The sequence below is a fragment of the Heterodontus francisci genome, chromosome 23, assembly GCF_036365525.1.
Source record: "Heterodontus francisci isolate sHetFra1 chromosome 23, sHetFra1.hap1, whole genome shotgun sequence".
In the NCBI taxonomy this organism is placed as follows: domain Eukaryota; kingdom Metazoa; phylum Chordata; class Chondrichthyes; order Heterodontiformes; family Heterodontidae; genus Heterodontus; species Heterodontus francisci.
In genome coordinates, this window is record NC_090393.1 from 22,676,262 (window position 1) to 22,697,717 (window position 21,456).

Consider the following 21,456-nt stretch of genomic DNA (forward strand, 5'->3'; position numbering starts at 1 on the left):
TTTATAAGCATTATATTTTTACTGTACACGAGGTTTTGAATTCTGCATTTGTATCACGTGTGTGATCTGTAATTCCTCATTTGTATTATGGGGTGTCAGTAACTGCATTTATACCAGACGTGGGGGGTAGACTTTTGGGCCCTGGTGAAGATCCCGCAATCCCGACACCGAGCCCCAACACAGACTCCCATGATCCTCTACGCTGGTCCAGGACTTGATCCCCAACCAATGCCCCTGTCCTGATCCCAACACTTACCTGCAATGTTAACAACAGCCCAAAGTTGGAATTCTCTCCACTGGCAGGGTCTTCACTCTTCACTGGGAACACTGAAGTGAGGCCCAAGACCCAATATCATGAGAGGCTCGAACTTGCCATTAAGGTGTGAACTACACCATCACTCTACCCACCTTGCCTCCCCGCTGTGCCACCCCCCCGCCCCCCCCACCACCACCTCCTTGAAATTTCTAGGATTGGATTTTCTATATAGAGACATTGAATACACAAAAGCATTAGTAAATCTGTATGAGATGTTGGCTAGTCTGCAGTTGAAGTACTGTTTACATTACATAAATTATAGAAAATTGGAGCCATAGTGAAGGTGTATAGTACATTTACTTGATGTTACTCAGAATGAGAGGCTATGATTATAATGTGAGACTTGACGAGCTAAGAATTTATCTTCTGAAGCAGAGTAGCTTACTGAGTATCTAATAGAAGCATTTAAAAATTTGAAAGGGGTTGAGGTGAAAGCTTATTTCCTTTGGGTAAGTAAATTGGTAACCACGGGACAGAGCATTAGTTGTTCTATTCCAGATAGCCAGACGGTGAAGGATAGGACTGTAGCCTAATCTTTACACACTTTTATAAGCTTTTATTTACAGAAATACATATTACAAACATGCACCTCCAAACCCAACAAGCAGTTTCAGTCCACTCCTATATATAGGAGCACAGGTGAATCGCCAGTTAATGCCCACCACCTGAATACAATTAAACACTTGTTAATATACAGTTAACATTGGTACTGAAAGCCTAGATGTTGGAAGGTTAATTTCATACAAAAGGTTTTTAGATGCATTAATATGAGTGAGATGCTAATGTAGATCCACTACTTGTTCTGTTGCAGCCTTTCTCCAAGCGAGCTGTGGATCATGTGCAAGCCTATTTGGCCAAGAAGCAGGTGCCACCCAGTCTCTTCCAGGTAGGTCCTGATTACAACAACAACTTATATAGCATCTTAAACATAATCAAACATCCCAAGGTGCTTCACAGGAACAATATAAAGCAAAATATGACACCAAGCCACATAAGGAGATATTGGGCCAGAAGACCAAAAGCTTGGTCAAAGAGGTAAGTTTTAAGGAGTGTCTTAAAGGAGGAAAATGAGGTAGAGAAAGGTAATTCCAGAGCTTAGGGCCTGGGCAACTGAAGGCATGGTCATTAGTGGTGGAGCGATTAAAATCGGGACTGCGTAAGAGGCCAGAATTAGATGAGTGCAGATATCTCAAGAGAGTTGTGGGGCTGGAGGAGATTACAGAGATAAGGAGGGGTGAGGCCATGGAGAGATTTGAAAACAAGGATGAGAAATTTAAGATCATGATGTTGCTTGACTGAGATCAAATGTAGGTCAGCGAACACAGGAGTGATAGGTGAGCAGGATTTGGTGTGAATTCGGGCATGATTAAAAAAGGTTCATATGGCACATCTGCCTAAATACAAAAGGCAACCTATGGGAGCCACTGAGCTTTAAAATACATTCAGTAGTTCCTATGCGAACCACCCTAACAACTTTTGATATTTTATTCTAACTACTGTAACGAATGTTGCATATCTCATCCTTAAGACAAGATTTAATGGCATGCTGATCTAGGGTGTAGCTTTTAGACTAGGTGACCCTAACATTGGGACTTAAAATGCAATATTTGGTGTTAGGCACTAGTTATGGGTTGCTGAGGCCGATTCAACACCCAGTGCCCAGTGCAACGTGAAACCATTACAGTAATGAGAACTTGCATAGATTGGATGATCTAGGCTCATTAAGGACCCAGTTGGGCTGGGTTAGGGTTAACATGGTCAGAATGTCTGAGTAGCACTTAAGATTCCTAGATCTCATATAAATACGTTCTGTAAGGAAGTTCTTCCTTTATGTTGGGCCTTAGCTTTTAAAATGACCTGATTCATTTGGACTTGCTACAGGTACTTTATATCTAGTTTTCCATACTGCCCAGCTGTTTTGAACTGAGACATACTTCCTGCCACCTTTTACTGCTGCAATCCATCTGGAATTTCCTTTTTTTCCCCAGGGATATTTCAATATGTGCTGCCGATCTTGGTATTCAGTGAGCTTCTCTATTGATATACAGATTTTGGAGGAGCAGGATGTCAGACATTCAATTACAATCCATTCTTAGACTGACATCTGTGTGTACAGGCCAGAATAAAAGAAGTGATGCTTCCGATGCATAGAGCTTTGGTCGCATCCCATCTGAATTACTGTGTTCAGCTTTGGGTGCTGCGCCTCAGGAAAGATAATTGCTCTTGGAGTAGTACAGTGTCGATTCACCAGAATTATACCAGAGCTTAAACGATTAAATTATGAAGACAGGTTGCATAAACTTGACTTGTGTTCCCTTGAGTTTAGATGGTTAAGGGGTGAACTAATGGAGGTATTTAAAATGATAAAGGGATTTTATATGTTGCATGCAGAGAAATTAGTTCCTCTCGTTGGGAGTCCAGAACAAGAAGGCATAACCTTAAAATCCGAGCCATTTAAGAGTGACATCAGCAAGCAGTTTTTCCACACAAAGGGTTTGGAAATCTGGAATTCTCTCCCCCAAAGGCTGGAGAATCTGGGTCAGTTGAAATTTTTAAGACTGAGGTCAGTAGATTTTTGTTAGGTAAGCATACCAAGGGATCTGGAGCAAATGGAGTCAAATGGATTTTGATGTACTTATCAGTTATGATCGAATAGAATAATAGGTTCAAGGGGCTGATTGGCCTACTCTTGTTCCTACATTTCCTTGGTGGGACTTGTGTTCTAGAAATATCTGGCAGGGTTAGTGTTCTGTTCATTGGGCAAGTGAAGGACCGCCTCTCTCAATGGCAGCAGGACCTGGAATTTTGAGGCCTTCTATCCCTCCCCCAGTTTTTTATCCTTGACAAGCTGATAAACGAAGAGCCAATACTTTGCTAACAAATATCATGGGTCAAATCAAGCTAAATTATATTTTCAATCATATTTAGCCATCAGATACACATTTGTTGGGCCTACTCCTATTCCTAAAAATTCTTCCATTTTTAAAATGCAAGCATTCTTATAATGCTACAGCAATCCTGTGGATGGCAATGATCTCCTGTACAAATGGGCTACAACTCTTGTTTAGTTTGTAATTATATCAGTGCTTCCTCACCCCCAATTTTTGTATGCCTTGTTATCTTCCTTTCTTTCTTCTCCTATGTCATACAACATTCACTATCCAAAAGGCTTAGAAGGTGAGATCAGTTCCTGGAAAATTTCCAGTGCAGGAGAGCAGCTATGAGTAAACCTTTCCCCCAGATTGCCACTTTTCCTCTCTATAGTGCAGTGTGTGACATTCAGCCAGCACTGCTCCTTCCTTCCCACCCATATCTCCACACCCCACTGCTGGAGAAATTTCCAGTCCAAAGTCACATCCCTCTAATGTGTTTTACTCTGTTTTAAAGCATTATGCACCAATTTTTGCTTTTAAATGCTGTGTAATGCACACCAACTATATTAAAGTTTGTTACTAAGCTAAAGGAACAGAGCTGGAGTACACAAACTTCTTTTGTAAAGTGTAAGTGTACGGTGGTGTGGTTCATTATGAAGCTTTCACAGATGCACAGCCACCTGCTACCACATGGGTACAGCATGTGGACATTCCAGCTCCAGCAACCTGTTCATTATCAATTTTTAATTGTCATTTCTTTCTACCAGCCATACATAGAAGAGATCTGTGACAGCCTACGGGGAAAAATATTTCAGAAATTTATAGAGAGGTATGTTCAGTGCAAGTGTACTGGTCTATACAGAGCTAGCTGCTGGGTGTATGGTGTTTATAGACGCTATCTGCTGTGCAACTGCTGTTTAGGGAGAGTTATGTGCTGTGCAAATATTGTTTACACGAAGATATGTGCTGTCTGAATGCTGTTTATGGAGTGTTGTGCACTGTGGAAATGTCATTGATAAAATGCTACATGCTACGTGAATGTTGTTTCTGGAAAAGTGCACAGTGTATGAATGCTGTTTATGAAAAGTTATACCCTATGCAAATGCTTTTATAAAAGGGTATGTGCTGTGGAAGTGCTTCTTATAACAGGGTATGTGCTGTATGATGCTGTTTATAACAGGGTATGTGCAGTGCAAATGCTGTTTGCAACAGGGTACGTGCTGTGCCAGTGCTGTTTATAAGGGGGTATGCATTGTGTGAATACTGTTCAGAACATGGTACATGCTGTACCAGTGCTGTTTCTATCAGGGTATATGTTGTGTGACTGCTGGTTATAACAGGGTAGGTACTGTGTCAGTGCTATTCATGTCAGGATACGTGCTGTGCAAATGCCATCTGTAATGGGTACATGCTGTACCAATGCTGTTTATGTCAGGGTGTGTGCTATGTGACTGCTGGTTATAACAGGATAGGTGTTTTATGAGTGTTGCTTATGGAGAGGTATGCACGTATGATTGCAGCTGATAGAAGCTGTGGAAATTTGTGAGGGTGAGGATAGGATTTGGTTTGTTTGCAATCGTCTACTGTCAGTTATTGTCCACAGGTCCACATGAAGAAAGTAGCAGAGTATGATGCTGTCCAAGTAGTCCAGTTTGAGTCATCTACTTCAGGAAAGAAAGGATAGTGATAGAAAATTGCTGAGAAATTATGCAAAATACATACAAATCTGATGGTAACAGATTCAAGGCAATTTCTCAGCCCCCTAGTTCCAATGTTTGACTGCTTGAGCAACATTATCTAATGCTTGAATGATTTTGTGAGTGAAAACTCTTGCCATGATATACAAGACCAACAAAGGCAATATATTTGATTTCTGCTCTGTGGTCGGTGACCTGATATCAGTTGGGGTAGGCGTTGTGTTGCAGTCGGCTTCAACACCACTAAGCTAGTAAAAAACTATCGGAGTTCCTGCTCCTGATTGCTATTGGGTAACCCTACTGGACATTACATGTGTTGGCATTAGAGGAGAAAAGTATTGGACTTGGCTAGGATGCTCTCCATGGATGACACCTGTTGCTACTCACTGTCTAGGTCATGTATGAAGAATGTTATTTTTGGCATGTTACCAGAGAGGGGGTTTGATGCCCATGGTATTGTTCTGTAGCAAATGTCAGTGTCTGTAAGAGAGAAGAGAATTGCAAATACCTGCCATGACCTTCTTTGATCTGAGATATAATGTCCTTGATGGATTTATTGCCTCCATATCTCAAGTTCAGCAGCAGTTTCTGCTGCGCTCCAGGGATTTCTCACCGATTCTCACCTTCGATTTCTTTCAGTGACAGGTTCACTAGGTTCTGCCAGTGGAAGAATGTAGAACTCAATATCCATGTAAGTACACTGTTTACTGCTTGAACCAATTGCAGTATTGTTACAATATGGTGCATAAGTTGTTTTTACATAGGGTTCATGACCTGCAACTCTGAGGGTTTGACTTGTGAGTTAGTGCTGGTGTTATTTTGCTGTCCAGTATAAAAGTCATGGATGTATATACTTATGTTATGTACAGTTTTGTGCTGTCCATCCTTCAGATAAGATGCTAAACCGAGGCTTCATCTACTTGTTCAGTTGAATATTAAAGACCTCCTGGCACCAAGAGAAGAGGAGCAGAGAGTCCTGACCAACATTCCTCCTGAATCAACACTGTCAAGAACAGATTAATAGGTCATTTATCTCATTTCTGTTTGCAGGATCATACTGTGCACAAAATGGCTGATGTGTTTGCCGACATAGCATTAGTGACTACGCATCAAAGTAATTCATTGTATGCAAGATGATTTAGGACATTCAAGTGACATGATAAAAGTGCTATAAAATGCAAATAATCTTTTCTTTAGTGCTACTATTTAATTGTATGCTATTTCTATTGATTATTTTTGAGTATTGTCTTCAGAGAACAGTAGCAAGCTGAATTTGAACTTATTAGTTATAAGCTCCTTCAAGACACAACATCCTGTTGCTTATATGATGTGCCAGATTCATCAGGTTCTTGGAATTCCTGGGTTTGTCTAAAATTTAGCTTGAGTCCTAATCCTATGTCCCATTTATTTTCTTATGCAAGTACTGATAGCTGTGTTTTTACTGCCTGTGAAGATATTGATTTCTTATATCAACAAGGTGGCTGTGTGCCATAGCATGGTAGAGTACAAGTTCTTTACTCCCCTGGTCTCAGGATCAATTGGCTGGTCAATCATTAACAGTACTGTATATCTGCCTAGCTCGGGTATCATATTACTGAGTTTGCCACAGAGAGTTCACTTCGCAGCAGTCTTCCATCATTTGTTATAATACCTTGGAGCCAATTCTTCTTACCATCCCAACCCACCCCAAGGAGGCATTATTAGATCATTAGATAGCTGACAAGTGTGGGTTTCAACTCCCTGATGGATATTGTGGAGTTCACATCTTCTAAGTGGATCAGTTTATTGAAACTTTCAATCTACACGGCACACCCCACTGACTTTTCCAGCCTCCATGTGAATTGGCCCTTACTGCAGCCCATTTAGCTGAATGCCAATTATAGTGCTCATTCTAAACTCAAAGGGACCATTACAGCTTTTTGTTTTAAGATTACTGGACTTGTATGTCATTGTTTATCCCAAAGGGACCCTTTAAACCACAAATTAAGACAACTTTATCCAACTGAAAAATAATTTAGTATAATTTCTGTGTAATTGCACAGCCTTGCAGATAAATGAAATCCACTGATCCTGTTTCATCTCCCTAATGATCCTCTTATCCTGACAAAACGTTGAATCGTAATCTACTTTCACAGTAGCTGTTGAATGCTGTGAAGAGGTTTCAAGTTTACTTAGAGGCTTTTTGCATTCATCGAAGAGCTCCATTCCTTTCACAATACCCATAGCAGGAACCTATTTAGTGGATGAGTGCCCAACAGATTCTGCCTTCAGCTTGTTTATTATTTTTTTGATGTAGAGGTAGGACAGCCAGTGGCCACATGATTTGCCATCAAGTTCAAAGTATTGGCAGTCACACAAACGTGGTCCAAGCTTTATGGTTAGCCTTTGTGGTCTAATGGTTCAAGAAGAAGGCTCGCCACCATCTGCTACACCCAAGTTAGCTTGATTTGAGCAATAAATGCCAGCCTTGAGAATGGATTAGAAAAAAATTCTTCTTGTTGGTGAGCACCTTAGCATTGTCACTTGTCCCAAAGACAGTCCAGCTCGACGGCAATCCTTTGATGACAGCCAAGAACTCTTGATGAAGAAAGTAATCAGCCAATGGTTAGCCATTTCCTGAAACATTGGAGAATAAAGAATGTGCCAAGTTTTTCACAATTATGTAGTTCAATTGTTTTGTCACTTTGAGGTCTATTCTGATTACACATAATTGGTGAATTTTAGAAATGAAGTAGGGAGGACCACTTATAAAGGAATATGCACTGCCTGACATTTTCAGTCACTTATATGAAGCAATGAGCCACCAGGCAACAATTCTAGAAGATCATTAGAAATGTACCTATAGTGTTGTAGATTCTTGATGCTCAGCAAATGCAGATTCTGAGAAAGTGTGCATGGATCTCACAAACAAGGCATTATTCAAGGATAGTCAACCACATCTTAGCTTCAACTGTGAGTTGGTCCTGCTCAGTTTTCCTTTGAGAGAAATGCATAAACTTCCATGATGGAATGATCACTGAAGCACATCAAGGATGGTGACTTATAAAGTGACTAATGGTCTTATGAGCATATAAGTTTCCATCCTCTCTCTAACCCAGATCCCAAACCAAACTTTTTGAGGGACATTCAAATGAGTACCAAAGTAAAAACAAAATGGAATTTGCTTCAAGATCCCCATCGAGATGCTCCTGAAGGGCACATAGTTGTTACCTTGCCTTGCCCCACTTGGAACCATATGCTTACCCAGGAGGAGCCTAGCATTACTATCTCACCCAGTCTTCCACTGAGAGATTGCCTTCTCTGGAAAAAGGTTTTGCAACTTATCTGTTCTGCAGAAACAGGATTTCAGGTCCACTCATTTGGAAATATTCTGTTGCTTCAGTTATTGGGTTCTTCAACAGGCCATTTCTAGCCCAGTAAATTAGTCCATTTCTAGCCCTGTAATTAGTCCATTTTTCCCAGGATGAGATGTACCTTTGCTAAGAGGGACTGCCTCTATTAGTTTACCCCCAGAATAGGGATCTGACCATTTTAGTGGGCACTTCACAATAAGGTCAAGACGCTCATAGCTCAATTATTGATACACTGCAGATGTAATTGCACAGTAGAATTAGACTGTCCAAAGGGTGTCAGGGAATAGGAGCCCAATGCCTGAGACTGAGTTACCCAAAGACACCCCTGAGTTGAAGTGAGCACCCAAGTCATATCTGGACCATGTCTTCGGTGTACTATGCGCCCTCTCCACGCACAGGTACTATGAACTTCAATGGCAGGTGTTATGAAATAAATAATTGCAGTTATTATTGTGTCTTTAAGAAATGTTGAAAGCAGTTTGCATATAAATAAATTACTTTGTTAAGCAGGGAAACAAAGCAGCCATTTGTGCACAGCAAGATCCCATAAACATTAATGAGATGAATGAGCAGTTAATGTTTTGGGATATTGGTTGATGGAAGAATATTACCCAGGTCACAAACAGAACTTGCTGCTCATCTTTGAAAAGTACCATAGAATCTTTCATGTCCACTCGAAACTCCATAGTAGGCAGATCATATCTCATCCGAAGGACTGCAACCTCTGACAATGCAGCACTTCCTCAGTACCACACTAAAGTGTCAGCTTATATTGCGTGTCCAATCCGTAGAGCTTGAAACCACATCCCTTTGATACAAGAGGCATGAGTTCTGTTAACATCCCTCTGACACTTAAGTAAATGCTATGCAGTTGCACTTGTAAACATCCATGCTCCACAGCACATGAATATCTTGGGTTGTGTCACTGAATCACTCTATTATCCCATTGCTGTCACTATAATTCTCTAACATCCCATATTCTTCAACATACTTTTCTAAATATAAATACAAGTTTATTTTTATATACTGCAGTTTCTGATGTCACATGTGGTTTATGAATCTCCCATTATTAATTACATAAAGAATTCTTTCTAACAGTCATCAGTATTATACTTCAACAGAACACGCATTGCTTATGACTCTGTCACTAAAAAAGAAACAGTATAAAAGATTCACTATAACGTACCTCACAGTTACTCTCTGATATATGTAGCTTATGCTTCCGTCATACAGATAAACCGTATCGCATCTTTTCTATGATATACTTCATGTCACAGTACACAAAAACACACAGGTTTTGCAGATAGTTATAACCTAAATAGTACAATCACAAAGCTGCACAAGCATTAACTCTTCCTTTAAGTAATTGCAACAGCAAACAGTTGTATAGGTAGGGACTGATTTCTCCCAGTTGAAACCAGGTGGTAGTGGAGTTAAAATGTTAGTGATGGACTGACACACCTTACTTCCTGTCCGCTGCCTTACTCACACCTATGTTTTCATTGGCAGCTGAGGTGCCTGCCTGAATCATGAAATTGTGTAAATCAGGGTTCAACAATGTATATAGGACTCTGATGGCATTTTAACAAACTGTTGGGAGGTGTATTCATCATGGTCACTCTGCTCATAGAATCTGGTACAACAGCAGACTAGGCCTCTCCATTCAAGTGTTAAAAATTATTCTTATGAAGCTAGAAGAAGTGAGTGCTCTTCCTCATTCCTGATAATTAAAATGGGTTGCTGCTGTGCTTACACCCCATCCCCAGCCCGCAGTCCTCACCCCCACCCCCCCGTCCAATTCCAGACCTATTCATTCCTGGCTAGGTCAGCCTGCAGGTCGCTGGATATTGTGCAAGCCCAATGCTGGCAAGCTGATTTGGGGTGCCTATTCTGGGTGTGCAGCTCTCTGCAATGTGGTCCTTGAAGTCAGCCAAATTGCCTATCACAGCTCTTGGCCAGTATCCCAGAAATTCATATCCACCCTATCTTGTGATCCAGGTGAATATAACTCCAAGGGGAAGGTAGAATAATAAATACTAATGTAACAAAATTGCAGCAAGGAAAGATTGGATTTTTTTTGCATTACAAGTTGTAACTACTTATGCCTATCTCAACCCATGGGAGGGAGTCACATTAAATATACACACCTAATCCACACCCTATTTGAGGCAACATACGCCCAGATTTCTGGTTTTGAAGTAAATCTGATCCCACTGATCGCAGCTAAAGAATAATATTTGCATTTATTGAAACATGCAGGAAGTGGGAGCTGTATTCAAGTGATGTTGAAATTGGATAGTCGTCAGAGCTTGCTCTTACTGCTGAGGTATCAGCAAGAATCGCAAATTGTTCCAAATAAGCCATTAATTTGTTGCCATTCACATTGCTTTACATATAGGGAACTGACATTTCATATGCTGATATAAAACATTTATTGAATAATTGAAGGTTTATGTGTTTCACATTATCACTGCATGTCCTGTGCCCCTTCCTGTAATAACAGCCTCTGTTCTACATTTGATGCTGCAATAGTAATCTCTGTCCAAAGACACTTCTTGAAGTAATACTCTCTGCACCGTACAGGAAGTAATACTTCCATTTTTGCATTAGCTCCTGCAGTAACAACTGTCTTAGATAACATCTTGCAGTAATACCCTCTCTGAGAGAATAAGTGCAAGTTCACTTAAAATAAAGTGTATAAATTTGCGTAAAACATTGAAAACACAACATGTTTGCGGCACATTTTCTCAACATGATTTTTGTGGAGATTGCACCTATTGAATGGCATACCAGTGTGTTTATGCCAGACAGTGCTCTGGAGTAATGATATTTCATTTCCTTTACAGCTAACTATGAATGACTTCAGTGTACATCGAATAATCGGAAGGGGAGGATTTGGAGAGGTGTATGGATGCAGGAAAGCTGATACTGGAAAAATGTAATTTTATTCCTACTTTCACTATTTAGTTCCCCAAAAGCTTCACTTTTAATTCAGTACAGTAGCATACAAGATAGCACCCAAATTGTAGTGTGTTACATGGAGGATAATAAGTGGACTGTAGTGTGTGACTAGATAACATCCAGGCTGCAGTTACTACATACAGATTAACACATTGGCAGACATGCAGTAAATACAGGATAATACACAGGCCAAAGTGTGTTACATACAAAATAGTATAGGAACCAGAATACATTACATTCGGCATAGCACAAAGGCCAGAGTGTCACCTATAGAATAATACACAAGTTAGAACATAGTGCGAAGCTGTCAATTCCTCACTACCCCAGCCCACCCCATGGCTGAATATTTTCTATTTGACAACTCAGCCAAGATTGAAAACCAACAGACTTGGCTATGTATGAGCAATAACATGTTTTCTGGTGGCACAGTGTGCTGGTATGCCCAACATTTCCTGAGTGTCACCCTTTACATTACAGATTCTGAGTGTACAGTGAGTTTCATTTACATTCACTCTACCTGAATTGCTTTAAAGGAAAAATAATTCTTCAAGTTTGAAAGGACAACAGTGGTGTTTAACTTGAACCCCAATTTTGACTTCTCCTTGGAAATTAAATATCAACCATTTTTGCAATGGAAATGCTACAAAATAAGTTGGTTGCATATCACTATTACTTCTGCATTTAGAAGGAGTTATGGACACTTCTAATGGCTGTGACAAAAAAATTATAGTGAAATTCATCTGAGCGAGAATTTTATGTAGACAGGATAGGAAGCTGATGCTAACATTAAGAAACCAATTCTATCAAATGATAACATCCTATACCACCAAATGGAAGTTTAATTAAACACTTCGAACAGGTTACAGGCTTGTAATTTGTATCCAGGTATCTATCTAAGGAAAAATGGAATCCAGCACTCCTAAATATATTGCCACATTTTGCCAAATTGTAGATTGTTTATTCAGGACAAAAAGGGTATCTGTTTGTGCCCTACTCAATAGCTTCTCTCAGGTTGACCAATAAAATTTTGCATGAGACCTCCATGTCTCTTCTTATGGTGACACACTTGTTTCCTCACTAGCTTCTTGATCGCAATCACTGAAATGTCCAAATGAAGAGTGTGGTTGTGGGAGGTTAACTTGGAGAGAGGGAAGACAAGAAAAAACTTAAAAATAATTATAGACAAAAGAGCATTCCTCCTTTTTGATATCCACTGATTTAAAATAAGGGTGCTCTTGGGAATGTTTATAGCATGGATCATCCTATGTTTTCAGTTTGGGAAGTCACATGGTGGTTAGAAACCCGGATCATCTCGTCTTTCTGGCTGAGGAAGGGAATTTACCAGTGAGGAGTCCAGGCTATCTGTCCTCCCAGCTGCAGAAGGTCACATAGGCACATTTTGGTTGAAGTACAGACTGGTTTCTAAATCTTCTATCTCTCTCCTGAAAATCATGAGTTCAGTTCTATTTGCCTAATTATGGGACAAAAGAATCACAAAAGTATGCAATCAAGGTCCATGATTTTCCAAACTGTAATATTTTTACCCTTATTCTTCCTGACAAGAACTGCGTTTGAAAATAAGTCAACTCTGGTGCAGTTAGATGATTTTCCCTGACACAGCAAGAGTTTGAATAGTAGCCTGGCATTCAATTAAAGATGGATAAATCAGTAAGAGTACACCAGCTATATAAGAAAAATTGAAAACAGCTTGCTATATAGCTTTTAAAAAAATGTTAGATTATACAATTTCATAATGTATGGCAAGGTGTCTTTTTCATAATGCATGAGCAGAATGTAGATGTGTATTTTTTTTTTCTAATGCCCTTATGCCCCTTGGCCATGTGAGCCGCATGGAAGATGGCAGGATCCCCAAAGACACATTGTACAGCGAGCTCGCCACTGGTATCAGACCCACCGGCCGTCCATGTCTCCGTTATAAAGACATCTGCAAACGTGACATGAAATCGTGTGACATTGATCACAAGTCGTGGGAGTCAGTTGCCAGCATTCGCCAGAGCTGGCGGGCAGCCATAAAGACAGGGCTAAATTGTGGCGAGTCGAAGAGACTTAGTAGTTGGCAGGAAAAAAGACAGAGGCGCAAGGGGAGAGCCAACTGTGCAACAGCCCCAACAAACAAATTTCTCTGCAGCACCTGTGGAAGAGCCTGTCACTCCAGAATTGGCCTTTATAGCCACTCCAGGCGCTGCTTCACAAACCACTGACCACCTCCAGGCGCGTATCCATTGTCTCTCGAGATAAGGAGGCCCAAAAGAATGCCCTTATAAAGGTCACAAACACAAGTAAAGATGAGGGAGGCCTTTTAGCCAATCTAATTGATATTTATATAAAATCCACTCCTGAACAGCATCCAGCTTCTTTAATGATTCCACAGTTTACACCTCCACCAGCCTATCCAGAATACCATTCCAGGTTTTAATCACACTTTATGTGAAAAATGCTTCTTAACAGCAATTGTAAACTCGCCCGTTAGCATTTTTATCTATATTTCTTGTCTTGCAGTTGTGGTTGAATTTGAAAGTGCTCATGATTGACTTCTTCTGTTTCAGTTAGTACCTTAATAAACATCTATATATGGTTGCCTCTCATATACATCCTGCCAAAGCTTTTAGACCTTCATAAGTTGTTCCTCTGACATTAGGGATAAGTCTGATTACGCTTCTGTACATTGTATTCATATCTTCAGTGTTTCCCTTATGCCTTGGTGATGGAAACTGAATGTATTATTCAAAGTGGAGCCTGACCAAAGCATTATTAAGCTTCAGCATGACCGTGTTGGACTTGCACTGTACTGACAAAGCTCAACAGTCTGCACTGGAGGGTTTACTCAGTTCCAATCTTCCATGTCTGTATATGTCATTTTAAAGCCAACACAATCCCAAAGAGACCTCATTTCCTTCTTTGCCGCCCCACCCCAAGGAGAAAGGAACACCATTCTAATAATGTATTATTTTATTCCAGGAGGGTCATATTTGGCTTATAACAAAGTAATTTGCCTTTCTGTTGGATGTTCTAGTTTAGGTATGAATTGAGAAAGAATTGACTGATCAAGTTTCTCACCTCCTTTGCTTTCACTCTGTACCTAATCTGAGTCATAGATCCATTTCATACCTGTGCATTTTTTTCTTGATAAATCATGCTTTTCTGTAGCATGACAGATTGTGTAATTATCCTCTTTTGCTTGTGATTTTCAGGTATGCCATGAAGTGTTTAGATAAAAAGCGAATCAAGATGAAACAGGGAGAAACGTTAGCCCTCAATGAACGAATCATGTTGTCACTAGTCAGCACTGGGGTGAGTTCAGATGAAATTTATTTTTATATGCATGTTGTTTGTTTAAGATGGTGCCTTTTTTGAATTTGGCACTGGTGAAAATATTAAGCTGATTGATGTTAACTATTGCATTTTATTTTAGCCAAATATCAGTGTCACCCACCCAGCAACTTTGGGATTATTCAGACCTTGTTAACTGGGTGCCACCATGAACTAAAACGCTGTCCTGCATTTGGCTCCAGTGGCAAATGATTAAGTTCTTCCTATCTCTCCTGATAATACATCATTTAGAATGCTTTCCTTCCTCCTCTTGAATCTGGCTTTGAATCCACTGCAGGTTCCAATCTCTGATAACCTATAAATGCCCTTTATGAAACTGGCAGTGTGTACTCAACTCCATATACTATGCAGCCATGTCCTCAATAAAAAAGTATGCCCCTCATGCTTCAAAACTGAATACCAGTAAGCTCAGTCTCACATTTCCCCAGTGCTGTCATTCCTCACTATTCTCAATACAAACAATTCACCCTGAACATTTTTTTAAAAATGAGAACCTGTATAGTTTTCTTTAGGATATGAAACTGGTAAATGTCTAATGATGCAATGTGCTGGTAAACAAAAGCACTCTATCATGGAGCACAGATTCTCTTGGATTCTGATCCAATCGGCTGACCCAGTAGAGGTTTTCAAGATGACAGGTTTTGATAGAGCAAATGGGTGAATCCCCCTCCACACTGATGGCCCTATCACCATTGGGCCTTTTTTTCCAAAATGTTCTGCAGCCATCCAAGAGTGCCTCTCTTCCTCACCTACCTGCCTCAGCAGTGCCCACCTCTCCTGGTTGGGCTGCTGGCTGCCCAATGCTGCAGGCCCACTCATTGGGCCTCCATTGTTGTGGTCCTGCCTGCCATCCTTAATCCTGTAAGAACACAACACCATGCATATGGCAGACACCAGCAGGGTCAGGACTCAGAAATGATCCATAAATTTATGCACTGTACAGGTTAGTCATTGCTGTGTCGTGTTTAAAAAATATGTATTTTCAGCAATTTTCCTGTATAAGTTACTAAATTAGGGGCGGCACAATAACGCAGTGGTTAGCACCGCAGCCTCACAGCTCCAGCAACCCGGGTTCAATTCTGGGTACTGCCTGTGTGGAGTTTGCAAGTTCTCCCTGTGACCGCGTGGGTTTCCTCCGGGTGCTCCGGTTTCCTCCCACATGCCAAAGACATGCAGGCTGATAGGTAAATTGGTCATTAGCAATTGTCCCTAGTATAGGTAGGTGGTAGGGAAAAATAGGGACAGGTGGGGATGGGGTAGGAATATGGAATTAGTGTAGGATTAGTATAAATGGGTGGTTGATGGTCGGCACGGCCTCGGTGGGCCGAAGGGCCTGTTTCAGTGCTGTATCTCCAAACTAAACTAAACTAAATTAAATGACCTTGAGAAAATGAGCAACAAGTCAGAGTTGTAATATTGCAGTGAATAGGAACTGCAACAGTCTATTTTTTCAAATTAATACTTGTCTTAATGTCGCTGTTGGACAATGAGAACATAAAGCAGATGGCAGGCAGCTAAAGAGCTCTGCTGTCGTAATTCCTGTCTGGAAAAGCACGTTTGTAAATTGTCAGGTCTGAAAGAATAAAGTGATTTCCTGTTAGCACAATGATAAAGGTATCACATCATGCTTTGCCAGTATTTCATGTAGCAAATTGTACGCTTGTGCTAACTCTTGCAAGGTTATGGTTCCACGTGGTATGGGAGCATTTCACCACTTCAGACAAATACTTTTCATTCCTGAGCCTGAACAGTGTTTGTCAGCAGGGCTGTTCTGAGCTGACTACCACACATGCACTTCCCTGTAAAGGATCATCAGAAGTCCTGGCTGATTCTTCCTCCTATCTCTAGCTCAAGGAAATTGTTGCTAATTGTAGCACCTCCATTAACACCCTTTGTTGAGATCAGCTAACTTGGCAAAGACCAAGGATCAGACCTATGGGCTGCCTGGTCTGTGTGCCTCAGTAACACAGAAACATAGAATATTTACGGCATAGAAGGAGGCCATTTAGCCCATCGCCAAAAAGAGCCATCCAACCTAACCCCACTTTCCAGCTTTTGGTCCACAGCCCTGTAATGGCACTACATGTGCTTATCCAAGTATATTTTTAAATGCGATAAGGACTTGTTCTTCTACCATCCTGTCAGTGAGTTCCAGACATCCTACAACCTTCTGATGAGAAGAATGCTCCTTAACTTCCCTCTAATCCTTCTACCAATTACTTCAGATCTATGCCCTTGGTTATTGACCTTTCTGGTAAGGGAAATAGGTGCTTTCTATCCACTCTATCTAGGGCCTTCATAATTTTATACACCTCAATTAAATCTCCCCTCAGTCTCCTTTTTTCCAATGAAAACAAGCTCGGCCTTTCCGTTCTTTCTTGATAGCTAAAATTCTCCATTCCTGGCAACATTCTCGTAAATCTCCACAGTACCCTCTCTAGAGTGATTACGTCCTTCCTGTAATGCAGTAACCAGAACTGGTTGCAATACTCTTAGCATGGTCTTACTAGTGTTTCATACAGTTCTAGCATAACCTCCCTGCTCTTATACTTTATGCCTCGTGTATTTAATTAGTTTATAAGTTATGACTGAATTTTTCCTCTGACTCACGCTACTTAGTTATTAATTTGGGTGTATTTAAATTGCTGGTATTTTCTCATCTTTTTTTCTTCTTTTATCTTCTGGAGCCTCACGAGTTTGGTGCAGAGAGAGTGGTCAGGCAACCTGCTCCAAAGAACCCATTTGTACTGTAATGAGCTAGCTACTTGGAAGCATGTGGCATTGGCCTGGGATTTTCTTTTAATTCATTCTCGGGATGTGGGCATTGCTGGCAAAGATGGCATTTATTGCCCATCCTTTGTTGCCCTAAGAAGGTTGTGGCAGGCCTCCTTCTTTAAGTGCTTGCAGTTTGATACAACTGATTTTCTTGTTAGGCCATTTCAAAGGGCAGAAGGGGACAATGCACGAATTCATTACAACACCTGAACTCCTTATGAACCTTGACTGTTTATTTAGTGATAGAGCTTGACTCCTTCAAAATAACCCAGATAAATATCTGTTTAGTAAGAAATTAAAGGGTGCAGAGTTAAGCATAAAAACAAATAATTAAATGTTCCATAGGACCGGATCATTCTCATAGGGAAGAGCTTACAATTGTGCTTTGAGTGAAATAATAGAGTTGTAATGAAATACAGATGTTGTCGAGTTCAACACAGGTTTTGGGATAGGGGAACATTTATGCAGAGTTTTCCCTCTGGAGATTAAATGTTTAAGATACGGTCTATAATAGGGTAAGTGTACTTATTTGTGGAGTGAGCTTGGATAGGTTAAGTGGCTTTTTAGTTGTTATGTGCTTTCTTATGTACATTGCCCAAGAATGCACTCTGAAAACAGAGTGCAGATTGCAAGCAGAGTGTGGAGATACGATTTTGGTGAGTGGGAAGTTCTGTGAAGGGGGGAGGAAGTACTCTTTCACCTTCCAGTATTTGATTCTTCAGTGCAGCGGAAGGAGCTGGTTGGTGACTAACTGGTAAGCTATTCTGCTCGTTGTTATAATCAGTCTGTAAAGTTAAGGTATGGCAGGGTAGCTCAGCCGAGTGGAATGTACAGCCTGTGGCATGTGGGAAGTCATGGATGCACTATGTGTTCCAGACAAACACCTCTGCAGGAAGTGTCACCAGCTGCACAAGCTTGAGTTCCAGGTTTCAGAGATGGCTGAAGTCACTATAGTGCATACATGAGGCAGAGAACTACTTAGATAGCACGTTAGGGAGGTGGTCACACCGCAGGTTAGGAACGTGCAGGCAGACGGAATGGGTGACCGCCAGGCAGTATAAGAGAAACAAGCAAGTAGTGCAGGAGTCCCCCGAGATGATCTCACTCGCTAATAAGTCACTCGCTAGTGCAGTCAGACCCAAGTTTGTGGCACCACAGGTGGCTCAGCTGCATAGGAGGGAAGGAAGAAGAGTGGAAGAGCAGTATTGATGGAGGATTCATTAGTTAGGAGAACAGACAGGCATTTCTGTGGCCGTAGACGTGACTCCAGAATGGTATGTTGCCTCCCTGATGCCAGGGTCAAGGATGTCACAGAGTGGCTACAGGACATTCTTCTGTGGGACGGTGAACAACCACATTGGTCCGCATTGGCACCAACGACATAGGTAGGAAAGAGGATGAGGTCCTGAAAGCAGATTTTAGGGAACTAGGAAGGAGATTAAAAAGCAGGACCTTGAGCAGTAATCTCAGAATTACTCCCAGTCCCATGTGCAAATGAGCAGAGGAATAGGAGGACTGATCAATTGAACATGTGGCTGGAGAACTGGTGCAGGAGGGAGGGCATCAGATTCCTGAGGCATTGGGACTGGTTCAGGGGCAGGTGGGACTTGTACAAGATGGACAGGTTGCATCTTAGCAGAACTGGGACTAATATGCAGAGAGATTTGCTAGCGCTGTTGGGGAAGGTTTAAACTAGATTGGCAGGGGGATGGGAATTTGAGAGGGAGCTCAGATTGGAGGGAAACAAAACTCATAACTTATCAGGAACCAGGAGGAAATATCAGAGAGGAATACCAAGGTGTACAGAATACTGAGAGATAGCTAGCACAAGAGTAGGGAATAGTAAGTTATTAGGTGTGATCAGAGTAAGGGAGAAGGTAATAAAGTCTAAATCAGGGTTAATGTGCATGTATGTGAATGCACAGAGTGTGGTTAATAAGATTGGTGAGGTACAGTTGCAGATTGACGTGGAAATATGATGATGTGGCTATAACAGAGACCTGGCTCAAAGAAGGGCAGGATTGGGTATTAAATATTCCTGGATACAAAGTGTTCAGGAAAGATAGGAAAGGGTAAAAAGGGGGAGGGGTAGTAGTATTGATTAAGGAGAGCATTGCAATGCTGGAGAAAAAGGATGTCCCATGGCACTATTCAAGGGAGAGCAGGGAGTTCTCTCAATCGTATTCAAAATTTCTCTGGGAATCCCCATCAAAATCATTGCTGCCATTCTATTGCAACCAGTGAGATTTTGCTATTTGGAAATTGGCTGTTATATTTCCCAAATAACTCACTTCCAAAGTAATTAATTCAATGTGAAGTTTTGAGACCATGATTGGGTGCTGCATAAATACAAAGTTCTTCCTTTCCAACATGTTTCAGAACACATTTAAAAACAAATAACCAGATAACAGCTTTCACATCACAGATGGTGCATTACTGAGGTTCTTTCAGTCATATCGATGGGTGACTATGTAATTGCACTTAATCCACTTCTGATTTCCAGGCTTTTCAAAGTCATAATGGAACTTCTGTAGTACATCACTACCAACACAGTATTTCATATTTATTTTTCAGTCATGGTCTTCAAAGTGTCATCAAGCTGACCTGGTGCCTGATTTGTGTAGTCACTGGTTACGATGGCAGAAGACAGTGTGAGTGTCGCATTGCTGCTGTGTTAAATGAGTCGTGCTTTATTGCTCCACTGCAGTAAACTGCACTCTCTGGTAACAAAGTGGTTCTCTAATGCTTTTAGTTGCCAGCATCAGGTATGATCAGACTATCCCTCATAATTATCTAAAAGTAAATGATGTAGGAAAAAAGCTAAATTAATGTAGCTATTTCAGAATCACTGAGCAAGAGTTGAGCCACATAAGGCCACTGTGGAACATTGCATGAGTTCACATTTAATAAAAATGAGAAGGTCTCAACAAATTTACTCCTCATTCATGAAGCTATTTTGAAGTGATCGGAATCCTCAGTTAAACATTATACATGAAAGAATAATGTTTTGTACTGCTACAATCTCATTTTTATGTACACTTGCTTTTTTTTATTAATGTTGGTTGAGCGAATATATGTTGCCCAGGACCCCAGGAGAACTTCTTCAAATAGTGCCCTGGGATCTTTTACATTTATTTGAACTGGTAGGTAGGGCGTCAGTTTGGCAGTTCATCTGAAAGATGGCATAGTAGTCCTTCAGCCTTGACTATGTACTCAAGCCTTAGAGTGGGCCTTGAGCTCCAGCTTCAGAGATGGGAATGCTGACACTTGCAGCACCCAGAATGCCACCTGCAGCTAAAATCAGCTAATTCGCACACAGAGCAGGAGTGGAACTTTGACCTTCCGAGTCAACATGGCTCAGTATTACTCTGGACAGCGCAGTTATTAACTGAGTCATCAGGGGACTCTAAGGCCTGGAATTTAGAAGTCTGCTCGATGAGGGGGCGGGTGCGAGGATGATTTAAAGATCGCCTTCTCGGGGTTGGCACTGTGGCTCACCGCTTCCGGAATGCAACATCATTTTTAAAGGGATGCCGGGAGGGAGGGAATGGCAACACTGCACACCTGCAATTAAGTGCCTGTTGAAACGTTGAGGAGCTCATTATCAGATGTGAACAATGCGGGGGGCCATGAGGGCTATTGGAAGGACTGATTAAAATAATGCAGAGGCACAAAATAAAGCGCAGCTACTCCAACAGTGCTATGGGGTAGCCGTAGCTGGAGGACTTGCTTTTCTCAGTGCTGAGTGGCAGGAATCTAGAGAGAAACTTTAGCCTGCTGGCATTACTTGGGCACCTGGGGTCAGCAGGGGAAGACCTGGGGGGAGTTTTATGCAGTCCACGGTGGCGGATTTGGTTGCATGTGGGTGATATAATTAGGCGAGAGGTGTTTTTTCAGATTTCCAACAGGATATTTTAGAGGAATTAAATTGGCAATGAGTTTGTGGCATTCCGGGGTTCCCCAGCATGGTGGCGGATTGCAGCTTTGCATTCATTTAAATAACATGAATACTGATTACCCTACATAGTTACAATTTAGTCCTACCTGCCAGATTAAGTGAATAGCGAGCGATATTCCCATGCCACCCGGTTCACAAATGTTTCAACGTGGCATGCACAGTTGGATTTGTG

General features: G+C 41.2%; 1 protein-coding gene across 1 annotated transcript in view; it reads left to right on the forward strand.

Moving 5' to 3' along the window:
* The window catches only part of grk3 (G protein-coupled receptor kinase 3), a 315,124-nt gene that overhangs the window by 200,165 nt on the left and 93,503 nt on the right, over positions 1–21,456 (forward strand). Inside the window, exons 6-10 of the mRNA XM_068054842.1 lie at positions 1,128–1,202; positions 3,957–4,018; positions 5,526–5,577; positions 11,086–11,177; positions 14,413–14,512. Coding sequence (XP_067910943.1) covers positions 1,128–1,202; positions 3,957–4,018; positions 5,526–5,577; positions 11,086–11,177; positions 14,413–14,512 — 381 coding nt within the window. The remainder of the gene's footprint in view (positions 1–1,127; positions 1,203–3,956; positions 4,019–5,525; positions 5,578–11,085; positions 11,178–14,412; positions 14,513–21,456) is intronic.